The sequence below is a fragment of the Panulirus ornatus genome, chromosome 48, assembly GCF_036320965.1.
Source record: "Panulirus ornatus isolate Po-2019 chromosome 48, ASM3632096v1, whole genome shotgun sequence".
Taxonomy (NCBI): Eukaryota; Metazoa; Arthropoda; class Malacostraca; order Decapoda; family Palinuridae; genus Panulirus; species Panulirus ornatus.
In genome coordinates this window covers 28,788,305-28,812,758 of record NC_092271.1, presented here as the reverse complement: position 1 = coordinate 28,812,758, position 24,454 = coordinate 28,788,305, and the positions used below count along the sequence as shown (strand labels likewise).

Here is a 24,454-nt window from a genome sequence, read left to right as displayed (position 1 = left end):
CCCTTGAGCTTCGTTTCACTCAGAGCCAAAACATCCAGGTTCCTTTCCTCAAACATACTACCTATCTCTCCTTTTTTCACATCTTGGTTACATCCACACACATTTAGGCACCCCAATCTGAGCCTTCGAGGAGTATGAGCACTCCCTGCGTGACTCCTTCTTCTGTTTCCCATTTTAGAAAGTTAAAAAAATACGAGGGGAGGATTTCTGGCCCCCTGCTCCCGTCCCCTCTAGTCGCTTTCTACGACACGCGAGGAATGCGTGGGAAATATTCTTTCACCCCTATCTCCAGGGATAATATACATATATATATATATATACATACACACACACACACACACACACACACACATACACGCACATATATACACACACACACAAATAAATACATACACAGATATATATATTTATCAATTTATTTATTTTGCTTTGTTGCTGTCTCCCGCGTTAGCGAGGTAGCGCAAGGAAACAGATGAAAGAATGGCCCAACCCACCCACATACACATCCACACACGCAAATATACATACCTGTACATCTCAACATATACACACACAGACATATACATATATACACATGCACATAATTCATAGTCTACCTTTATTCATTCCCATCGCCACCCCGCCACACATGAAAATAACCACCCCCTCCCCCCAAATGAGCACAAGGTAGCGCTAGGAAAAGACAACAAAGGCCACTTTCATTCACACTCAGTCTCTAGCTGTCATGTAATAATGCACCAAAACCACACCTCCCTTTCCACATACAGGCCCCACAGAACTTTCCATGGTTTACCCCAGACGCTTCATATGCCCTGGTTCAATCCACTGACAGCATGTCGACCCCGGTATACCACGCCATTCCAATTCACTGTATTCCTTGCACGCCTTTCACCTTCCTGCACGTTCAGGCCCCGATCACTCAAAATCTTTTTCACTCCATCTTTCCACCTCTAATTTGGTCTCCTACTTCTCGTTCCCTCCACCTCTGATACATATATCCTCTTTGTCAATCTTTCCTCAGTCATTCTCTCTATGTGACCAAACCATTTCAACAAACCCTCTTCTGTTCTCTCAACCACACTCTTTTTATTACCACACATCTCTCTTACCCTTTCATTACTTACTTGATCAAACCACCTCACACCACACATTGTCCTCAAACATCTCATTTCCAGCATATCCACCCTCCTCCACACAACTTTATCTATAGCCCACGCCTCGCAACCATACAACACACCCCTGCCTCAGACTGACATTCACAGGGAACCAATCATTCTCCTCTCTTCCTACTCATACACATGCCTTAAATACTCGGTAAAACCTTTTCACTGCTTCTAACAACTTGCCTCCCACACCATATACTCTTAAGACCTTCCACATAGCATCTCTATTAACCCTATCATATGCCTTCTCCACATCCATAAATGCTACATACAAATCCATCTGTTTTTCTAAGTATTTCTTACACATTTTTCAAAGCAAACACTGATCTACACATCCTCTACCACTTCTGAAACCACACTGCTATTCCCCAATCTGATGCTCTGTACATGCCTTCACCCTCTCAATCAATATCTTCCCATACAATTTCAAGGGAAAACTCAACAAACTTATGCCTCTGTAGTTTGAACACTTATCTTTATCCCCTTTGCCTTTGTACAATGGCACTATGCATGAATTCCGCAAATCCTTGGGCACTTCACCATGGTCCATATATATATTAAATACCCTTACCAAAAAATCAACAACACAGTCACCCCTTTCATAATAAATTCCACTGCAATACCATCCAAACCTGCTGCCTTACCAGATTTCATCTTCCCCAAAGCTTTCACTTCATCTCTCTCAACCAAACCATTCTCCCTTACACCTCTCACTTTGCACACCACCCAGACCAAAACACCCTGTATCTGCCACTTTATCATCAGACACATTCAACAAACCTTCAAAATACTCACTCCATCTCCTTTTCACTTCACTACTACCTATTATTACTTCCCCACTTGCCCCCTTCACCAATGTTCCTATTTGTTCTCTTGTCTTATGCACATCATTTACCTCCTTCCAAAACATCTTTTTGTTCTCCCTAAAATTCAATGATACTATCTCAGCCCAACTCTCATTTGCCCTCTTTTTCAACCCTTGCTCCTTTCTCTAGACCTCTTGCCATGTTCTTTTATACATCTCCCAGTCATTTGCACTCCTTCCTTGCAAGTATCGTTCAAATGCACTCTTTTCTCTTTCACTAACAACTTTACTTCTTCATCCCACCACTCACTACCCTATCTAATCTACCCACCTCCCACCTTTCTCATGCCATGTGCATCTTTTGTGCAAGCCATCACCACTTCCCTAAATACATCCCATTCCTCACCCACTCCCCTTATGTCATTTGCTCTTACCTTTTGTCATTCAACACTCAGTCTCTCTTGGTACTTCCTTGCACAAGTCTTCCTTCCAAGCTCACTTACTCTCACCACTGTCTTCTCCCCAACTTTCTCTATTCTTTTTTGAAAACCTCAACAAATCTTCACCTTTGCCTCCACAAGACAGTGATCAGACATCCCTCCAGCTACCCCTCTCAGCACATTAACACCCAAGTGTCTCTTTCATATGCCTATCAATTAACACGTAATCCAATAACGCTCTCTGGCCATCTCTCCTACTTACATAAGTATACTTATGTATACCTCACTTTTTAAACCAGGTATTCCCAATCATCAGTCCTTTTTCAGCACATAAATCTACAAGCTCTTCACCATTTCCATTTACAACACTGAACACCCCATGTATACCAATTATTCCCTCAACTGCCACATTACTCACCTTTGCATTCAAATCACCCATCACTATAACCCGGTCTCGTGCATCAAAACCACTAACACACTCATTCAGCTGCTCCCAAAACACTTGCCTCTCATGATCTTTCTTCTCATGCCCAGGTGCACATGCACCAATAATCACCCATCTCTCTCCATCCACTTTCAGTTTTACCCATATCAATCAAGAGTTTACTTACCCATATTAATCGAGAATTTACTTTCTTACATTCTATCACGTACTCCCACAACTCCTGTTTCAGGAGTACTGCTACTCCTTCCCTTGCTCTTGTCCTCTCACTAACCCCTGACTTTACTCCCAAGACATTCCCAAACCACTCTTCCCCTTCACCCTTGAGCTTCGTTTCACTCAGAGCCAAAACATCCAGGTTCCTTTCCTCAAACATACTACCTATCTCTCCTTTTTTCACATCTTGGTTACATCCACACACATTTAGGCACCCCAATCTGAGCCTTCGAGGAGTATGAGCACTCCCCGCGTGACTCCTTCTTCTGTTTCCCATTTTAGAAAGTTAAAAAAATACGAGGGGAGGATTTCTGGCCCCCTGCTCCCGTCCCCTCTAGTCGCTTTCTACGACACGCGAGGAATGCGTGGGAAGTATTCTTTCACCCCTATCTCCAGGGATAATATACATATATATATATATATACATACACACACACACACACACACACACACACACATACACGCACATATATACACACACACACAAATAAATACATACACAGATATATATATTTATCAATTTATTTATTTTGCTTTGTTGCTGTCTCCCGCGTTAGCGAGGTAGCGCAAGGAAACAGATGAAAGAATGGCCCAACCCACCCACATACACATCCACACACGCAAATATACATACCTGTACATCTCAACATATACACACACAGACATATACATATATACACATGCACATAATTCATAGTCTACCTTTATTCATTCCCATCGCCACCCCGCCACACATGAAAATAACCACCCCCTCCCCCCAAATGAGCACAAGGTAGCGCTAGGAAAAGACAACAAAGGCCACTTTCATTCACACTCAGTCTCTAGCTGTCATGTAATAATGCACCAAAACCACACCTCCCTTTCCACATACAGGCCCCACAGAACTTTCCATGGTTTACCCCAGACGCTTCATATGCCCTGGTTCAATCCACTGACAGCATGTCGACCCCGGTATACCACGCCATTCCAATTCACTGTATTCCTTGCACGCCTTTCACCTTCCTGCACGTTCAGGCCCCGATCACTCAAAATCTTTTTCACTCCATCTTTCCACCTCTAATTTGGTCTCCTACTTCTCGTTCCCTCCACCTCTGATACATATATCCTCTTTGTCAATCTTTCCTCAGTCATTCTCTCTATGTGACCAAACCATTTCAACAAACCCTCTTCTGTTCTCTCAACCACACTCTTTTTATTACCACACATCTCTCTTACCCTTTCATTACTTACTTGATCAAACCACCTCACACCACACATTGTCCTCAAACATCTCATTTCCAGCATATCCACCCTCCTCCACACAACTTTATCTATAGCCCACGCCTCGCAACCATACAACACACCCCTGCCTCAGACTGACATTCACAGGGAACCAATCATTCTCCTCTCTTCCTACTCATACACATGCCTTAAATACTCGGTAAAACCTTTTCACTGCTTCTAACAACTTGCCTCCCACACCATATACTCTTAAGACCTTCCACATAGCATCTCTATTAACCCTATCATATGCCTTCTCCACATCCATAAATGCTACATACAAATCCATCTGTTTTTCTAAGTATTTCTTACACATTTTTCAAAGCAAACACTGATCTACACATCCTCTACCACTTCTGAAACCACACTGCTATTCCCCAATCTGATGCTCTGTACATGCCTTCACCCTCTCAATCAATATCTTCCCATACAATTTCAAGGGAAAACTCAACAAACTTATGCCTCTGTAGTTTGAACACTTATCTTTATCCCCTTTGCCTTTGTACAATGGCACTATGCATGAATTCCACAAATCCTTGGGCACTTCACCATGGTCCATATATATATTAAATACCCTTACCAAAAAATCAACAACACAGTCACCCCTTTCATAATAAATTCCACTGCAATACCATCCAAACCTGCTGCCTTACCAGATTTCATCTTCCCCAAAGCTTTCACTTCATCTCTCTCAACCAAACCATTCTCCCTTACACCTCTCACTTTGCACACCACCCAGACCAAAACACCCTGTATCTGCCACTTTATCATCAGACACATTCAACAAACCTTCAAAATACTCACTCCATCTCCTTTTCACTTCACTACTACCTATTATTACTTCCCCACTTGCCCCCTTCACCAATGTTCCTATTTGTTCTCTTGTCTTATGCACATCATTTACCTCCTTCCAAAACATCTTTTTGTTCTCCCTAAAATTCAATGATACTATCTCAGCCCAACTCTCATTTGCCCTCTTTTTCAACCCTTGCTCCTTTCTCTAGACCTCTTGCCATGTTCTTTTATACATCTCCCAGTCATTTGCACTCCTTCCTTGCAAGTATCGTTCAAATGCACTCTTTTCTCTTTCACTAACAACTTTACTTCTTCATCCCACCACTCACTACCCTATCTAATCTACCCACCTCCCACCTTTCTCATGCCATGTGCATCTTTTGTGCAAGCCATCACCACTTCCCTAAATACATCCCATTCCTCACCCACTCCCCTTATGTCATTTGCTCTTACCTTTTGTCATTCAACACTCAGTCTCTCTTGGTACTTCCTTGCACAAGTCTTCTTTCCAAGCTCACTTACTCTCACCACTGTCTTCTCCCCAACTTTCTCTATTCTTTTTTGAAAACCTCAACAAATCTTCACCTTTGCCTCCACAAGACAGTGATCAGACATCCCTCCAGCTACCCCTCTCAGCACATTAACACCCAAGTGTCTCTTTCATATGCCTATCAATCAACAATAATCCAATAATGCCCTATGACCATCTCTCCTACTCACGTACATATACTTATGCATAGCTCTCTTTTAAAACAAGGTATTCCCAATCCCCAGTCTTTTTTAGCACACAACTCCCACAAGCTCTTCACTACTTTCCATTCACAACAATGAATACCCCATGTACAACAATTATACCCTCAACTGCCATATTACTCATGTTCACATTTAAATCACCCATCACTAAAACCTAGTCTCGTGCATCAAAGCTGCTGACACACTCACTCAGCTGCTCCCAAAACACTTGCCTCAAATGATCTTTCTTCTCATGACCAGCACCAATAATCACCCATCTCTCTCCATCCACTTTCAGTTTTACTCACATCAATCTAGAGTTTGCTTTCTTACACTCTATCACATATCTATCTACTTAATCACTCTTTCCTGCGTCAGCAAGATAGCGTCAGGAAACACACAAAAAATGGCCCATCCACTCATATACACATATATATATAAATGCCCATATACGTACATATACATATACACACATGAATATATTCACACTTGCTTGCCTTCATCCATTTCTGTCGCTATCCCACCCCACAGGAAACATCATCACTGCCCCTGCTTTGGCAAGGTAGTGCCAAAAACAGACAAAAAGGCCACATTTGTTTACACTCAGTCTCTAGCTGTCATGTGTAATGCACCGAAACAGCAGCTCCCTATCCACATCAAGGCCCCACAGACCCTTCCCTGGTTTACTCCAGATAGTTTATGTGCCCTGGTTCATTCCATTGACAGCACGTTGACCCCAGTATACCACATGGTTCCAACTCACTCTATTCCTTGCATGCCTCTCACCCTCCTACATGTTCAGGCCCCAATCACTCAAAATCTTTTTCACTCAATCCTTCACCTTCCAATTTGGTCTCCACTTCTTCTTGTTCCCTCCACCTCTGAAACACACACACACACACATTATAATTATCATACTTCACTGCCATTTCCCATGTCATTGAGGTAGCACCAGGAAATATACATAGAATGACCCAACCACTCATATACACATAGACGCCCATACACGCACATATACATATCATTTATCATATTCTTTTATTATACTTTGTCACTGTCTCCCGTGTTAGCGAGGCAGCGTAAAGAAACAGATGAAAGAATGGCCCAACCTACCCACATACACATGTATATACATAAACGTCTACACACGCACATATACATACCTATACATCTCAATGTATATATACACACACAGACATATACATATATACACATGCACATAATTCATACTGTCTGCCCTTATTCATTCACATCGCCACCCCGCCACACATGAAATGAAAACCCCTATCCCCCGCATGTGCGCGAGGTAGCGCTAGGAAAAGACAACAAAGGCCACTTTCATTCACACTCAGTCTCTAGCTGTCATGTATAATGCACCGAAACAACAGCTCCCTTTCCACATCCAGGCCCCACAAAACTTTCCATGGTTTACCCCAGACGCTTCACATGGCCTGGTTCAATCCATTGACAGCACGTCGATCCCAGTATACCACATCGTTCCAATTCAATCTATTCCTTGTACACCTTTCACCCTCCTGCATGTTTAGGCCCTGATCACTCAAAATCTTTTTCACTACATCTTTCCACCTCCAGTTTGGTCTCCCACTTCTCGTTCCCTCCACCTCTGACACATATATCCTCTTTCCTCACTCATTCTCTCCATGTGACCACACTCTTTTTATTACCACACATCTCTCTAACCCTTTCATTACTTACTCGATCAAACCACCTCACACCACATACTGTCTTCAAACATCTCATTTCCAGCACATCCACCCTCCTCCGCACAACTCTATCCATAGCCCATGAATCTGCAACCATATAACATTGTTGGAACCTCTATTCCTTCAAACATACCCATTTTTGCTTTCCAAGATAACATTCTTGACTTCCACATATTTTTCAACACTCCCTCCCCCACCCTATGATTCACTTCCGTTTCCATGGTTCCATCCGCTGCCAAATCCACTCCCAGATATCTAAAACACTTCACTCCCTCCAGTTTTTCTCCATTCAAATTTACTTCCCAATTGACTTAGTCCCATAACCCTACTGTACCTAATAACCTACTCTTATTTACATTTACTCTCAGCTTTCTTCTTTCACACACTTTACCAAATTCAGTCACCAGCTTCTACAGTTTCTCACCCGAATCATCCACCAGCACTGTATCATCAGCGAACAACAACTGACTCACTTCCCAAGCTCTCCCATCCACAAAGGCTGCATACTTGCCCCTCTTTCCAAGACTCTTGCATTCACCTCCCTAACAACCCCATCCATAAACAAATTAAACAACCATGGAGACATCACGCACCCCTGCTGCAAACCAATATTCACTGAGAACCAATCACTTTCCTCTCTTCCTACATGTACACATGCCTTACATCCTCGATAAAAACTTTTCACTGCTTCTAACAACTTACCTCCCACACCATATATTCTTAATACCTTCCACAGAGCATCTCTATCAACTCTATCATATGCCTTCTCCAGATCCATAAACGCTTCATACAAATCCATTTGCTTTCTTAAGTATTTCTCATAAATTTTTCAAAGCAAACACATATATTTATCAACATATAAACATATACCTACTTAAACAGACATACACATATATACACATGTACATATTCATACTTGTTTGCCTTCATCCATTCCTGGCACTACCCTGCCCCACAGGAAACAGCATTGCTGCCCCCTGCTTCAGCAAGGCAGCTCCAGGAAAAGAGACGAAAAGGCCACATTCGTTCACACTCAGTCTCTAGCTGTCTTGTGTAATGCACCCTAGCCAGAGCCAGGTACACATTTTATCAACCAACCCCTAGGGGTGGATGATCAGCTGAGTTGACTATGGACTGATTACCATAACCAGGATTCCAACCTATGTGCTCGACCCTGGACAGCCCATGAATACATCACAGTCAGGAACGCTAACTGCTACACCAGAGGAATAACAGCTTATTTTGTCTTTCATTAAAGAAAATATTCTTTAGTTAGTCCTAAGGAATAAAATTTGACTTCATACATGTGCTTCTATTTGAAATACTGATGTGATCAAAGTTTTCGTTTAGTCACATTTACCAGGAACAAAATCCCAATGTGAACCGGGGCCCACTTGTATAAAACAATGCAATACAAAAATTCTTATACTAATAACTTTTATGATACTTACAGATAAAACATTAGTGAAGAAATCTGGGTAGAAATGTGGCCATGAGAGACGTGCAATATCCACAACAAGTTTGACCAGCTTGTTGCGGATGTAATAGGGGGCTACTTTATGGTTCTCTAATACAAAGCGATAGAGGGTGGAACGAATTTCTGTTCTTTCTTCTGACATCAGTCCTACCCACTGTTTGTTTATAATGTTCTGGAAAATAATAATAATAATAATGATACTGGAGTATCTAAAGCTAGAATGAGATAAAATGAAAATATAAATATTCACAAATGGAAAACAAGTATTCAACTCTTTCATTCTTATAATGGCTACTTATACATATATTCATTAGACTACAATAATTTCCTTTGATTATGAGCCAATACAGAGTAAACAGGTTTCTTACAAAATGTCACAACACTGCCGCCCCAGTATTGCATATGCTGTTCTTCAAACATCTAAGACTATAGCTCGGTAGCATTGCAGTACTGCTCCAAACACCTCTTTGGTTATTTTCTTTCTGTACTAGTTTAGCATATGTAGGTTTCTCCATTGACCTCCAAACCACTTTACCTATGGACTGGAATAGTCTACTCTGTTTCTGCCAACCACCTCATAAATAATTCCATATTTGCATCAACAAACAGAATACAGTCTTCTCCAACCAACCTTTCAGCCATTTCAATGCTGTAACAATGCAGCACAAAGCCTCATCTAACTACTTTGGCCACTAAACCTCTGCACTAATGCAACATACAGTCTTCACTATTCACCTAATCATCATTTGGTGACCACACCATTCTACCAATGTGGTATTCACAGCCTTCCTATAAATCATCCTTAGCCATTACACATCTGTCCACTGTAGTCTTCTGCCAAGCAATTACCATTAATGCATATCCAAAAGTTCTGTACTGGTTGAATCACAATAATTAAGCATTAAATGTTTTCGGACTGCACTAATGAAAATAAACACACATCAGTTAATACTGCTCTAACGAACTGCATGTAAATAATCATACATCCACAATGAAACAGACATCATATTCATATTCAGTCTGAGAGGCATGTTACATTTTCATTTTCCAAAGGACCAAAGTCTCTGATGATATGAAAACTGAGTGTGGTAAGAACATAGATATTAAAAGCAGATGTGTGTCCACTGAGAGCTGAGAGCTGAAGTTAAACCACAAAACAAAGAATAAACAACTAGAGATGTTTCACAGTAGCAACACAGCCTCCTGAAACATTCTCAGACATCTACCCTTTCTAAAAAAGGATCCAGCATAAACTACATACCACTTTCTTTAGAAGCAGTCATCAATCACTAAGTTCCCGCTCTGCATATAAGAAATTCTGATATTCTTTTTCTCTTATGGAATATTTCTGTACCATATGTTACTGAAGAAAATTCCACCAAATGTAGTATACTTTCATCTATACTAGTGTGTGTGTGTGTGTGTGTGTGTGTGTGTGTGTGTGTGTGTGTGTGTGTGTGTGTGTGTGTGTGTGTGTGTGTGTGTGTGTGTGTGTGTGTGTATGTGTGTGTGTGTGTATGTGTGTGTGTAAGTGTTGGAGTGGGAGGGAATAGCTGATGAGAAAAGGAACTGGCTGATGACAAGGATTCACCTTATCTATGGAACATAAGATAAGCCCTGGGGATAGAGGAGAAAGAATACTTCCCACACATTTTCCAAGTGTCATAGAAGGCAACAAAAGGGGACAGAAGAAGAGGGCTAGAAACCCTCCCCTCCTTGTATCTAAATTTTTAAAGAGTCATGCGGGGAGTGCTCATCTCCTCGAAGGCTCAGATTAAGGCGTCTAAATGTGTGTGGATGTAACCAAGATGAGAAAAAAGGAGAGATAGGTAGCATGTTTAAGAAAACGAAACTGGATGTTTTGGCTCTGAGTGAAAAAAAGCTCAAGGGTAAAGGGGAAGAGTGGTTTGGGAATGTCTTGGGAGTAAAGTCAGGGGTTGGTGAGAGGACAAGAGCAAAGGAAGGAGTAGCACTACTCCTGAAGCAGGAGTTGTGGGAGTATGTGATAAGAGTGTAAAAAAGTAAACTCTAGATTGATATGGGTAAAACTGAAAGTGGATGGAGAGAGATGGATGATTATTGGTGCCTATGCACCTGGTCATGAGAAGAAAGATCATGATAGGCAAGTGTTTTGGGAGCAGCTGAATGAGTGTGTTTGCAGCTTTGATGCACGAGACCAGTTATAGTGATAGGTAATGAGGCAGTTGAGGGTACAATTGGTGTACATGGGGTGTTCAGTGTTGTACATGAAAATGGTGAAGAGCTCGTATATTCGTGTGTTGAAAAAGAATTGGTGACTGGGAATACCTGGTTTAAAAAGAGAGATATACATAAGTATACATATAAGTAGGAGAGATGGCCAGAGAGCGTTACTGGGTTATGTGTTAATTGATAGGCGCATGAAAGAGAGACTTTTGGATGTTAATGTGCTGAGAGGGGCAACTGGAGGGACGTCTGATCATTATCTTTTGGAGGCGAAGGTGAAGATTTGTAGAGGTTTTCAGAAAAGAAGAGAGAATGTTGGGGTGAAGAGAGTGGTGAGACTAAGTGAGCATGGAAAGGAGACTTGTGTGAGGAAGTACCAGGAGACATTGAGCGCAGAATGGAAAAAGGTAAGAGCAAATGACGTATGGGGAGTGGGGGAGGAATGGGATGTATTTAGGGAAGCAGTGATGGCTTGCGCAAAAGAAGCTTGTGGCATGAGAAACATGGGAGGTGGGCAGATTAGAAAGAGTCAAGAGTGGTGGGATGAAGGTGTAAGATTGTTAGTGAAGGAGAAGAGAGAGGCATTTGGATGATTTTTGCAGGGAAATAGTGCATATGACTGGGAGATGTATAAAAGAAAGTGGCAGGAGGTCAAGAGAAAGGTGCATGAAGTGAAAAAGAGGGCAAATTAGAGTTGGGGTGAGAGAGGATCATTAAATTTCAGGAAGAATAAAAAGATGTTTTGGAAGGAGGTAAATAAATTGTGTAAGACAAGAGAACAAATGGGAACATCGGTGAAGGGGGCTAATGGGGAGGTAATAACAAGGAGATGGAATGAGTATTTTAGAAGGTTTGCTGAATGTGTTTGATGATAGAGTGGCAGATATAGGGTGTTTCAGGCGAGGTGGTGTGAGAAGTGAGAGGGTCAAGGAGAATGGTTTGATAAACAGAGAAGAGGTAGTGCAAGCTTTGCTGAAGATGAAAGCTGGCAAGCGGTGGGTTTGGATGGTATTGCAGTGGAATTTATTAAAAAAGGGGGTGAGTGTGTTGCTGACTAACTGGTGAGAATATTCAATGTATGTAAGGTTCGTGGTGAAGTGCCTAAGGATTGGCGGAATGCACGCATAGTGCCATTGTATAAAGGTAAAGGGGACAAAGGTGAGTGTTCAAATTACAAAGGTATAAGTTTGTTGGGTATTCCTGGGAAAGTACATGGGAGGGTATTGATTGAGAGGGTAAAGGCATGTACAGAGCATCAGACTGGGGAAGGGCAGTGTGGTTTCAGAAGTGGTAGAGGATGTGAGGATTAGTGTATGCTTTTAAAAATGTATGTGAGAAATACTTAGAAAAACAGATGGATTTGTATGTAGCATTTACGGATCTGGAGAAGATATATGATACGAGTTGATAGAGATGCTCTGTGGAAGGTATTATGAGTATATGGTGTGGGAGGTAAGTTGCCAGAAGCAGTGAAAAGTTTTTATCGAGGATGTATGCCATGTGTACGTGTAAGAAGAGAGGAAAGTGATTGGTTCCCAATGAACATTGGTTTACAGTATGGGTGTATGAAGTCTCCATGGTTGTATAATTTGTTTATGGATGGGGTTGTTAGGGAAGTGAATGCAAGAGTTTTGGAAAGAGGGGCACGTATGCAGTCTGCCATCGATGAGAGGGCTTGGGAAGTGAGTCAGTTGTCGTTTGCTGATGATACAGCGATAGTGGCTGATTCGGGTGAGAAACTGATGACTGAGTTTGGTAAAGTACGTGAAAGAAGAAAGCTGAGAGTAAATGTGAATAAGAGCAAGGCTATTAGGTGCAGTTGGGTTGGGGGACATGTAAATTGGGAGGTAAGTTTAAATGGAGAAAAACTCGAGGAAGTGAAGTGTTTTAGATATCTGGGAGTGGATCTAGCAGCGGATGGAACCATGGAAGCAGAAGTGAGTCACAGAGTGGGGGAGGGGGCAAAAGGTCTGGGAGTGCTGAAGAATGTGTGGAAGGCAAAAATGTTATCTTGGAGAGCAAAAATGGGTATGTTTGAAGGAATAGTGGTTCCAGCAATGTTATATGGTTGTGAGGCATGGGTTATAAATAATGTTGTGCAGTGAAGGGTGGATGTGTTGGAAATGAGATGTTTGAGGACAATATATGGTGCGAGGTGGTTTGATTGAGTAGGTAATGAAAGGGTAAGAGAGAGTGTGGTAATAAAAAGAAGATGGTTGAGAGAGCAGAAGAGGGTGTACTGAAATGGTCTGGTCACATGGAGAGAATGAGTGAGGAGAGACTAACAAAGAAGATATATGTGTCAGAGGTGGGGAGAACAAGGAGAAGTGGGAGACCAAATTGGAGGTGGAAGGATGGAGTGAAAAATATCTTGAGCGATCAGGGCCTGAACATATAGGAGGGTGAAAGGTGTGCAAGGAATAGAGTGAATTGGAACGATGTGGTATACCAGGGTCGAAGTGCTGTCAATGGATCGAACCAGGGCATGTGAAGTTTCTGGGGTAAACCATGGATAGTTTTGTGGGGCCTGGATGTGGAAAGGGAGCTGTGGTTTTAGTGCATTATACAGGACAGCTAGAGACTGAGTGTGAACAAATGTGGTCTTTGTTTATTCCTAGTGCTACCTCGCACATGCACGGGGGAAAGGGGTGCCATATCATGTGTGGCTGGGTGGCAATGGGAACAGATGAAGGCAGCAAGTATGAATACATACATGTGTGTATATATGTATATGTCTGAGTATGTATATGTATGTATACGTTGAAATGTATAGGTGCGTGTGTGGGCGTTTATGTATATACATGTGTATGTGGGTGGGTTGGGCTATTCTTTCATCTGTTTCCTTGCTCTACCTCGCTAATGCAAGAGACGGCAACCAAAGTATAATAAATAAAAAAATAAAATAAAGATTTTTTTTTTTTTTTTTTGCTTTGTTGCTGTCTCCCGCGTTTGCGAGGTAGCGCAAGGAAACAGACGAAAGAAATGGCCCAACCCACCTCCATACACATGTATATACATACGTCCACACACGCAAAATACATACCTACACAGCTTTCCATGGTTTACCCCAGACGCTTCACATGCCTTGATTCAATCCACTGACAGCACGTCAACCCCGGTATACCACATCGCTCCAATTCACTCTATTCCTTGCCCTCCTTTCACCCTCCTGCATGTTCAGGCCCCGATCACACAAAATCTTTTTCACTCCATCTTTCCACCTCCAATTTGGTCTCCCTCTTCTCTTCGTTCCCTCCACCTCCGACACATATATCCTCTTGGTCAATCTTTCCTCACTCATTCTCTCCATGTGCCCAAACCATTTCAAAACACCCTCTTCTGCTCTCTCAACCACGCTCTTTTTATTTCCACACATCTCTCTTACCCTTACGTTACTTACTCGATCAAACCACCTCACACCACACATTGTCCTCAAACATCTCATTTCCAGCACATCCATCCTCCTGCGCACAACTCTATCCATAGCCCACGCCTCGCAACCATACAACATTGTTGGAACCACTATTCCTTCAAACATACCCATTTTTGCTTTCCGAGATAATGTTCTCGACTTCCACACATTCTTCAAGGCTCCCAGAATTTTCGCCCCCTCCCCCACCCTATGATCCACTTCCGCTTCCATGGCTCCATCCGCTGCCAGATCCACTCCCAGATATCTAAAACACTTCACTTCCTCCAGTTTTTCTCCATTCAAACTCACCTCCCAATTGACTTGACCCTCAACCCCACTGTACCTAATAACCTTGCTCTTCTTCACATTTACTCTTAACTTTCTTCTTTCACACACTTTACCAAACTCAGTCACCAGCTTCTGCAGTTTCTCACATGAATCAGCCACCAGCGCTGTATCATCAGCGAACAACAACTGACTCACTTCCCAAGCTCTCTCATCCCCAACAGACTTCATACTTGCCCCTCTTTCCAAAACTCTTGCATTCACCTCCCTAACAACTCCATCCATAAACAAATTAAACAACCATGGAGACGTCACACACCCCTGCCGCAAACCTACATTCACTGAGAACCAATCACTTTCCTCTCTTCCTACACGTACACATGCCTTACATCCTCGATAAAAACTTTTCACTGCTTCTAACAACTTGCCTCCCACACCATATATTCTTAATACCTTCCACAGAGCATCTCTATCAACTCTATCATATGCCTTCTCCAGATCCATAAATGCTACATACAAATCCATTTGCTTTTCTAAGTATTTCTCACATACATTCTTCAAAGCAAACACCTGATCCACACATCCTCTACCACCTCTGAAACCACACTGCTCTTCCCCAATCTGATGCTCTGTACATGCCTTCACCCTCTCAATCAATATCCTCCCATATAATTTACCAGGAATACTCAACAAACTTATACCTCTGTAATTTGAGCACTCACTCTTATCCCCTTTGCCTTTGTACAATGGCACTATGCACGCATTCCGCCAATCCTCAGGCACCTCACCATGAGTCATACATACATTAAATAACCTTACCAACCAGTCAACAATACAGTCACCCCCTTTTTTAAGAAATTCCACTGCAATACCATCCAAACCTGCTGCCTTGCCGGCTTTCATCTTCCGCAAAGCTTTTACTACCTCTTCTCTGTTTACCAAATCATTTTCCCTAACCCTCTCACTTTGCACACCACCTCGACCAAAACACCCTATATCTGCCACTCTATCATCAAACACATTCAACAAACCTTCAAAATACTCACTCCATCTCCTTCTCACATCACCACTACTTGTTATCACCTCCCCATAATCACATGTAATTTTCAAGTGTGATTTAATTCTGCAGATACCCAAACAAAACACACTTTTTACGTTTTTCCCACTCATGATTTTACACATTCGATATATATCATTTACATAATTTTTCACATATTCACATTCTTATATTTCACAAATCATATATATGCATTCATGTTTCATTTACACATGCAGAACATCATTTATATGAAAAAATCAAAAAATAACCTTATTTTCATCAAATGTATATGTTGACACAAAGGCAATTGTTTTTGTCAGAAAACAGACTATTTTTTTCTTTTATTACATTGGTCACTCCAGCCAAGAACAAAAGTCTAACTCAAGGCCAAGCCTTAATCAATATATAAAGAGGATTATGAAAGGGAAAAAGCAGAGAAAATTTGCATAAATCTGCCTTCCAACCCTGATGATAATTACACTCTACATAGATTTATGGGTGACTGTGATACAAGATATTTTTTTCCAGCTGTGTTGTTAGGTTCCCAGTTACATCTGTAAATAAGAGAGGGGACCAAACATGAACTGGGAATTTAATCATGGACAAGAACAATCAGTCCTCTTAGGTGGGCTATTCAAAACAGTGTGGTTTCCAAAAGGTACAAGGCAAGAAGTGGCTTTATCCTCTTTAGAAAGTAAGAGCCAACCATCTTGAAGCACAACTGGAAGGAGTCCAATGCCCAGAAACAAAACTCCCAAAATGAAGTGGCAGCCAGGAAGAATTAAAAAGAGCATATCCTTCTCTCAAATCAGCCTGAGGCATACTGAGGCAAGCTGCTGGTGCTCACATCATCAGGAACACTAGTTTCAGTCACTAGATGTACAATGATTTCACCTGAAAGTGTCATATGCTTGTACCCACAATAAACCTTTGCCATGTATCACCTTTGAAAACATATGGGGTGTATACAATGTCTTTTGTGGGACACTGTGATTTCAAGTAGGTGAATACTGAGTGTAGTGGAGTTTAACGCTGGGTTGGAAGTCTCTACTGTGCTTGGACTTTTTTTCTTTTTTACACTGGAGGCTCCAGTCACAGATAACAGCCTACATTGAGGCCAGATTATGAAAGAGATGATTATGAAAGGGAAAAAGAACAGACAAGGGAAAGTATCTATGAATTTTGAAGGAAGTGAAAAACCTGTCTTCTAAAATGTGCAAGGTCATAGTTATTGAAAAAGACTTGAGAAAGTAGAGATTTCTAAAGCTTAGATGTGTAGGGAAAGAAACAGTTATCAAAATGGCCCATCCTTGATATCAACAGCCACAACAACAATCATCAAATACAACTTTCCTGGTGTGCTCAAAATGGTGATGCTCAGAGTTATTATATTCATCCTTGATATCCCATCTTTTATACAATGGCACTATCACTACAGGTATCCAATTATCTGACATCCTGCCTCTTTTCCTTAACATATACATTTAGTGCATTCATTCCATCAACAAATCACCTCAATCTTTCATATCATTGCCTTCCCATCTACTCCAGAAGGTTTTCCCATTCTTATCCTACTTTTTACCTTTTCATTCTTATCCTGCTTATTCTCATCCATGAATAATAGTTCCTAATCATGAAAACCTAAAGTTCATGATTTATTATCATTATCATACTTGATCGTTGTTTCCTGCATCAGTGAGGTAGCACCAGGAAACAGACAAAGACCCATCCACTCATATAAACACATATATAGATAAATGTACATATGCATACATATACATATCAACATATACACATGTACAAATATATATATATACATATATATATATATATATATATATATATATATATATATATATATATATATATATATATATATATATATATATATATATATGTATACATGTACATATTCATACTTGCATTCCTTCATCCATTCCTGGTGCCACCATGCCCCAAAGGAAACAGCACTGCCACCCCCTGTATCAGGGGGGTAGCGCCAAGAAAACAGAAAAAAAATGGCCACATTCGCTCACACTCAGTCTCTAGCTGTCGTGTAATGTACCAAAACCATAGCTCCCTTTCCACATCCATGCCCTACAGACCTTTCCATGGATTACCTCAGAACGTTTCACATGCCCTGGTCCAGTCTATTGACAGCACGTTGACCCAAGTATAACACATAGTACCAATTCACTCTATTCCATGCATGCCTCACCCTCCTGCATGTTCAGGCCCCAATTCCTCAAAATCTTTTTCACTCCATCCCTCCATTTCCAACTTGGTCTCCCGCTTCTCCTTGTTCCCTCCACCTCTGACACATATATATATACTCTTTGGCAACCTTCCTCACTCATTCATTCTATATGTCCAAACCATTTCAACACATAAAATACTTCAAATGATTAATTCAGCTCCATCCTCAGAATAATTTTCAAATCACTTTTAAGTGTTTAAGTTTTAAAATAATGCTTATACTGGGAATGACAACAAAACTTGTTACAGTATTCTTCATTAATACTGTATAAATTAAGCATTATCAAATCATCAATAAATCATGCATAAACAACTGCATAGCACTGGTAGGCAAAAATGATAACTAAACTTAAGCACAACTATAACCAACAAGAATTCTCAAGTAGTAGTCTTACCTCTAAGGTTGTGAGACAGTACATGGAAACATATGAGTTGTGGGTGTGAGCCACATAATAAAGACATTGTTTCCATGCTCCACGCTGCTGCCCAAAGTTTCCCAAAACAGTCTCAATATCTCTCTTCCTGTTGTTGGTTGTTGCTGGGCTAAAAAATTCATTCATTAACCCCTCTAAAGCATGAAGAGAATCCCGGTCTGTGGCCTGTGAAGAGTGATCAGCAATTAGGAAATATGAAACAGCATTCAGCAACATAAGGACAATGCTAGTCAAAAGGCATCTGGATACAAGAGAGGACATGCAGGTAAAACTTATTAATTTACCAGTTCATTCACATGTGCATGTGGTGGATTAAGAACACTTAGTCTATGAGCCCATTCACATCAATCTTTACCTTGTGTACAATGAGACAAAATTAATTGAGATTTCTGCAATAAATAGCCAGCATCATAGTTATTCACTTTGCATACTTACACTGTCATAAAAAATTTGTAAGACAACCTTCACTTCATTCTCAAAAAAGAAAAAAACAAAATCTTTCATTCCCAGAGAACTACCAATGAAAATATCCAGCCCCTAATGTTCACATTATGAATGCAGTCAGTCTCTTCTAACTAATTTGTCCCCTCATAGCTTCAACTTCTGTATACTAACAAAGCATCTTTTACGATTCTTTCATTTAGTACAGTTAATGGATACACAAGATGTTGGCCTACTACTAGAATCATAGGACCTAGGTAAAAAGGTGTTCAGCAAATTCAGTTATCTATTAATAATCACCCTACATATCTTTCATTAGCAAGGAAATGTGGACTCCTTTGGAATGAGTTCTTTGACGAAACTGTACTCCCAATGATACAGTCTCACAAAAGGTGACTTCTGGTAGTATTATTATTTAGGTTTGATGATACATACATATATGGAGGATGTTTAAATGAAATGCACAGAAGGTTATGGTTCTTATCTTTAACAAGCAGTCTCAATTCAACATCTGTTTGAATGGAGAACTGGAAATGTAAAGAAGATTACTTATCTGAGGCAAAGTTAAATAAAGATAATGATGGAAAATAAGAAGAGCTATACATTCCTGATGGACTTTCATGAGGGGAAAATGTGAAATAGGCACAAAATGTGTATGATGAAGATGAACTGGGAATGTCTTAATTAGTCTAGGGAAAACATAATACAGAGGCTTGAGTCCAATGACTGACTGATTTTAAGGATTTGTTAAATGCTAGAACCTAATGGTTATCCAGTGCTTTTTATGTGATCCAACCAATATCAATTTGAGTTAATTAATTCTTCATATTTGTCTTCGTTACTCATCTTCACACAAAGTAAACTGAGTACAGTTGTTACGTAATTTCAAGGTTGTATGTGAGGGCTGTGGCAATAAAAAAGTCAGGGTCCAAGTTGGCTTACCTCTTCCTTATGTATTCACAATGATTTTAATGTCAGAGAAACTTATCCCTTTACATTTATCATGTTATTCTTCTTCACTTTTCTAACTAAATAATGTATCTAATATGTCCTAATTACTCATTTCATCAAACATTTTATATAGTTTCTACAAGGTCACCATGTTTGCACAACTTGCACCAATGATGGTGATTGTAGGAATACTGACAAAAGCAGAATATTTTCCTATGCATGCCAGGTAACAGAACAAACCCTTATAAGTAGCTAATGGCGGACATCAAAACAGATGTACAAAAAGTTAAAACACCTACTGATATTGGTCGTCATCCTGTATAAGAATATCTACAGATGTTAGCTCCCATTTCACACTTTAATGAAAAGATGAAGAATACCTCATCATCCCAAAAAATTATGTAAATGAATGGATGAGGAATATACTTCTATGATACATACTGGTACTTGCAAAAAATATGTACATGATCCATATGGGTGAAAAACATGGAAAAATAAAATGTTTTATGTGATTACGTGTACGTAGAATAAAATTACACCTGGAGTAAACCATAACTATCATACACTTACAGAGATCCATGCCATCAACCTAGGCCCCTCCCTTGTCCACTTACCAACTTCACACACCAACATACAGGAAGGTACACTCCATTTACAGTTATATAATTCAATAATGTTTGATACAGAAATATTTCCAAGTGAAAAACAATTCTACTTTTTTCCTAACACTAAAATAATATTTCTGGACTATGCCCACAAGGGTCAATTTCATACTACAGCCTCTGGTTCTATCTTTGCATCCTTACACAAAGTTTTCTCTTGACATCATCATACGAGTTTGAAAACTCGTGCGGTTGAACTCATCACCCCAAATTTTTTCTTCCATGGTGGTCAATTCATGGCCTCTAACCTTTAACAGTAACCCAGCTCTCTTAACTATGGTGCCATCTTTGCTGCCCTCCTCTGAACTTTCTTCATTAGTTCTTTGTGGCTCTTTAAGTGCAATGATTAAATTCAAAAATCACATTCTAGTTTTAACTTAATATATGACATCAACAGGTTGCTGAACATTTCCTATTCCATGTACTGGAATGCAATTGTAAAAGTTGCAAACAGACAGCATACTTCCTTTACGATTCTCCAATGACGGGGCTCTGGTGACAGGTTAGGTATAATGTCAACTCCCAAGTCCCTCTCACACAGATTGTGTGAGTGATCATGCTCCTAAAAGGTTCACAAACTTTAGGGGTACTTTTCAGTATAAAGTCTGTAAACATCCATATTTTCTCTTTCAAGAGAATGACTAATGTTAGTGTTGAACTCACAGCACTATAAGCTGATATACATCATCAAAAAAATTCATCAAACTGCAACAAATAGGAACATTAGCCACTATCCTACTACTTCCACTCACCATTATCTTACTGTAGTCAACTAGCAGACTTCCAGGAGATGGACAGGGCTAGCTCCTGTGGAAAGTACAAAAATAATAAAAACATAACAAATACCTACTCCGCTTAGTATACTCTATGCAACAACACATAAAACTGAACTTCCATTTAACATACAAGTGAGTACCTTTACAGTGAAAGGCCAATTACCTGACTACACTCAGCCCTGTAGCAAGTCAGATAATTAGAAAACTTGGATACCTAGATGTTTTTAAGTATACTGAATTAAAGAAATCCTAAAGATATAATAATGTGTACGTGTAGGAAGAGAGGAAAGTGATTGGTTCTCAGTGAATGTAGGTTTGCGGCAGGGGTGTGTGATGTCTCCATGGTTGTTTAATTTGTTTATGGATGGGGTTGTAAGGGAGGTAAATGCAAGAGTCCAGGAAAGAGGGGCAAGTATGAAGTCTGTTGGGGATGAGAGAGCTTGGGAAGTGAGTCAGTTGTTGTTCGCTGATGATACAGCGCTGGTGGCTGATTCATGTGAGAAACTGCAGAAGCTGGTGACTGAGTTTGGTAAAGTGTGTGAAAGAAGAAAGTTAAGAGTAAATGTGAATAAGAGCAAGGTTATTAGGTACAGTAGGGTTGAGGGTCAATTTAATTGGGAGGTGAGTTTGAATGGAGAAAAACTGGAGGAAGTGAAGTGTTTTAGATATCTGGAATGGATCTGGCAGCGGATGGAACCATGGAAGCGGAAGTGGATCATAGGGTGGGGGAGGGGGCGAAAATTCTGGGAGCCTTGAAGAATGTGTGGAAGTCGAGAACATTATCTCGGAAAGCAAAAATGGGTATGTTTGAAGGAATAGTGGTTCCAACAATGTTGTATGGGTGCGAGGCATGGACTATGGATAGAGTTGTGCGCAGGAGGATGGATGTGCTGGAAATGAGATGTTTGAGGACAATGTGTGGTGTGAGGTGGTTTGATCGAGTAAGTAACGTAAGGGTAAGAGAGATGTGTGGAAATAAAAAGAGCGTGGTTGAGAGAGCAGAAGAGGGTGTTTTGAAATGGTTTGGTCACATGGAGAGAATGAGTGAGGAAAGATTGACCAAGAGGATATATGTGTCGGAGGTGGAGGGAACGAGGAGAAGAGGGAGACCAAATTGGAGGTGGAAAGATGGAGTGAAAAAGATTTTGTGTGATCGGGGCCTGAACATGCAGGAGGGTGAAAGGAGGGCAAAGAATAGAGTGAATTGGAGCGATGTGGTATACCGGGGTTGACGTGCTGTCAGTGGATTGAATCAAGGCATGTGTATGGGGGTGGGTTGGGCCATTTCTTTTGTCTGTTTCCTTGCGCTACCTCGCAAATGCGGGAGACAGCGACAAAAAAAAAAAGAAAATAAAAATAAAATAATACTGAAGTAAATGAAAATGAATAGATTATTCCTGTGTGGCAGGGTAACGATGGGAATGGATGGAGGTGGCAAGTATGAATATGTACATGTGAATATATGTCTGTGTATGTATATGTATGTATACATTGAAATGTATAGGTATGTATGTGTGCGTGTGTGGGCGTTTATGTATATACATGTGTATGTGGGAGGGTTGGACCATTCTTTCATCTGTTTTCTTGCACTACCTCGCTAACACGGGAGACAACGACTAAGTACAATAAAATAAATGAATATATATATATATATTTTTTTTTTTGCCGCTGTCTCCCGCGTTTGCGAGGTAGCGCAAGGAAACAGACGAAAGAAATGGCCCAACCCACCCCCATACACATGTATATACATACGTCCACACACGCAAATATACATACCTACACAGCTTTCCATGGTTTACCCCAGACGCTTCACATGCCCCGATTCAATCCACTGACAGCACGTCAACCCCGGTATACCACATCGCTCCAATTCACTCTATTCCTTGCCCTCCTTTCACCCTCCTGCATGTTCAGGCCCCGATCACACAAAATCTTTTTCACTCCATCTTTCCACCTCCAATTTGGTCTCCCTCTTCTCCTCGTTCCCTCCACCTCCGACACATATATCCTCTTGGTCAATCTTTCCTCACTCATTCTCTCTATGTGCCCAAACCATTTCAAAACACCCTCTTCTGCTCTCTCAACCACGCTCTTTTTATCTCCACACATCTCTCTCACCCTTACGTTACTTACTTGATCAAACCACCTCACACCACACATTGTCCTCAAACATCTCATTTCCAGCACATCCATCCTCCTGCGCACAACTCTATCCATAGTCCACGCCTCGCAACCATACAACATTGTTGGAACCACTATTCCTTCAAACATACCCATTTTTGCTTTCCGAGATAATGTTCTCGACTTCCACACATTCTTCAAGGCTCCCAGAATTTTCGCCCCCTCCCCCACCCTATGATCCACTTCCGCTTCCATGGTTCCATCCGCTGCCAGATCCACTCCCAGATATCTAAAACACTTCACTTCCTCCAGTTTTTCTCCATTCAAACTCACCTCCCAATCTTTCTTTTCTTTCATACTATTCGCCATTTCCCGCGATAGCGAGGTAGCGTTAAGAACAGAGGACTGGGTCTTTGAGGGAATATCCTCACCTGGCCCTCTTCTCTGTTCCTTCTTTTGGGAAAAAAAAAAAAAAAAAAAAAAAAAAAATATATATATATCTATCGAGGATGTAAGGCATGTGTACGTGTAGGAAGAGAGGAAAGTGATTGGTTCTCAGTGAATGTAGGTTTGCGGCAGGGGTGTGTGATGTCTCCATGGTTGTTTAATTTGTTTATGGATGGGGTTGTAAGGGAGGTAAATGCAAGAGTCCAGGAAAGAGGGGCAAGTATGAAGTCTGTTGGGGATGAGAGAGCTTGGGAAGTGAGTCAGTTGTTGTTCGCTGATGATACAGCGCTGGTGGCTGATTCATGTGAGAAACTGCAGAAGCTGGTGACTGAGTTTGGTAAAGTGTGTGGAAGAAGAAAGTTGAGAGTAAA

General features: G+C 40.8%; 1 protein-coding gene across 1 annotated transcript in view; it reads right to left on the bottom strand.

Moving 5' to 3' along the window:
* The window catches only part of ebo (ellipsoid body open), a 170,091-nt gene that overhangs the window by 134,303 nt on the left and 11,334 nt on the right, over positions 1-24,454 (bottom strand). The window contains exons 2-4 of the mRNA XM_071690378.1: positions 21,492-21,546; positions 18,647-18,850; positions 9,029-9,226 (exon numbers count right to left, since the gene is read on the bottom strand). Of these exons, the coding sequence (XP_071546479.1) occupies positions 9,029-9,226; positions 18,647-18,850; positions 21,492-21,494 (405 nt within the window). The 5' untranslated portion in view covers positions 21,495-21,546. The remainder of the gene's footprint in view (positions 1-9,028; positions 9,227-18,646; positions 18,851-21,491; positions 21,547-24,454) is intronic.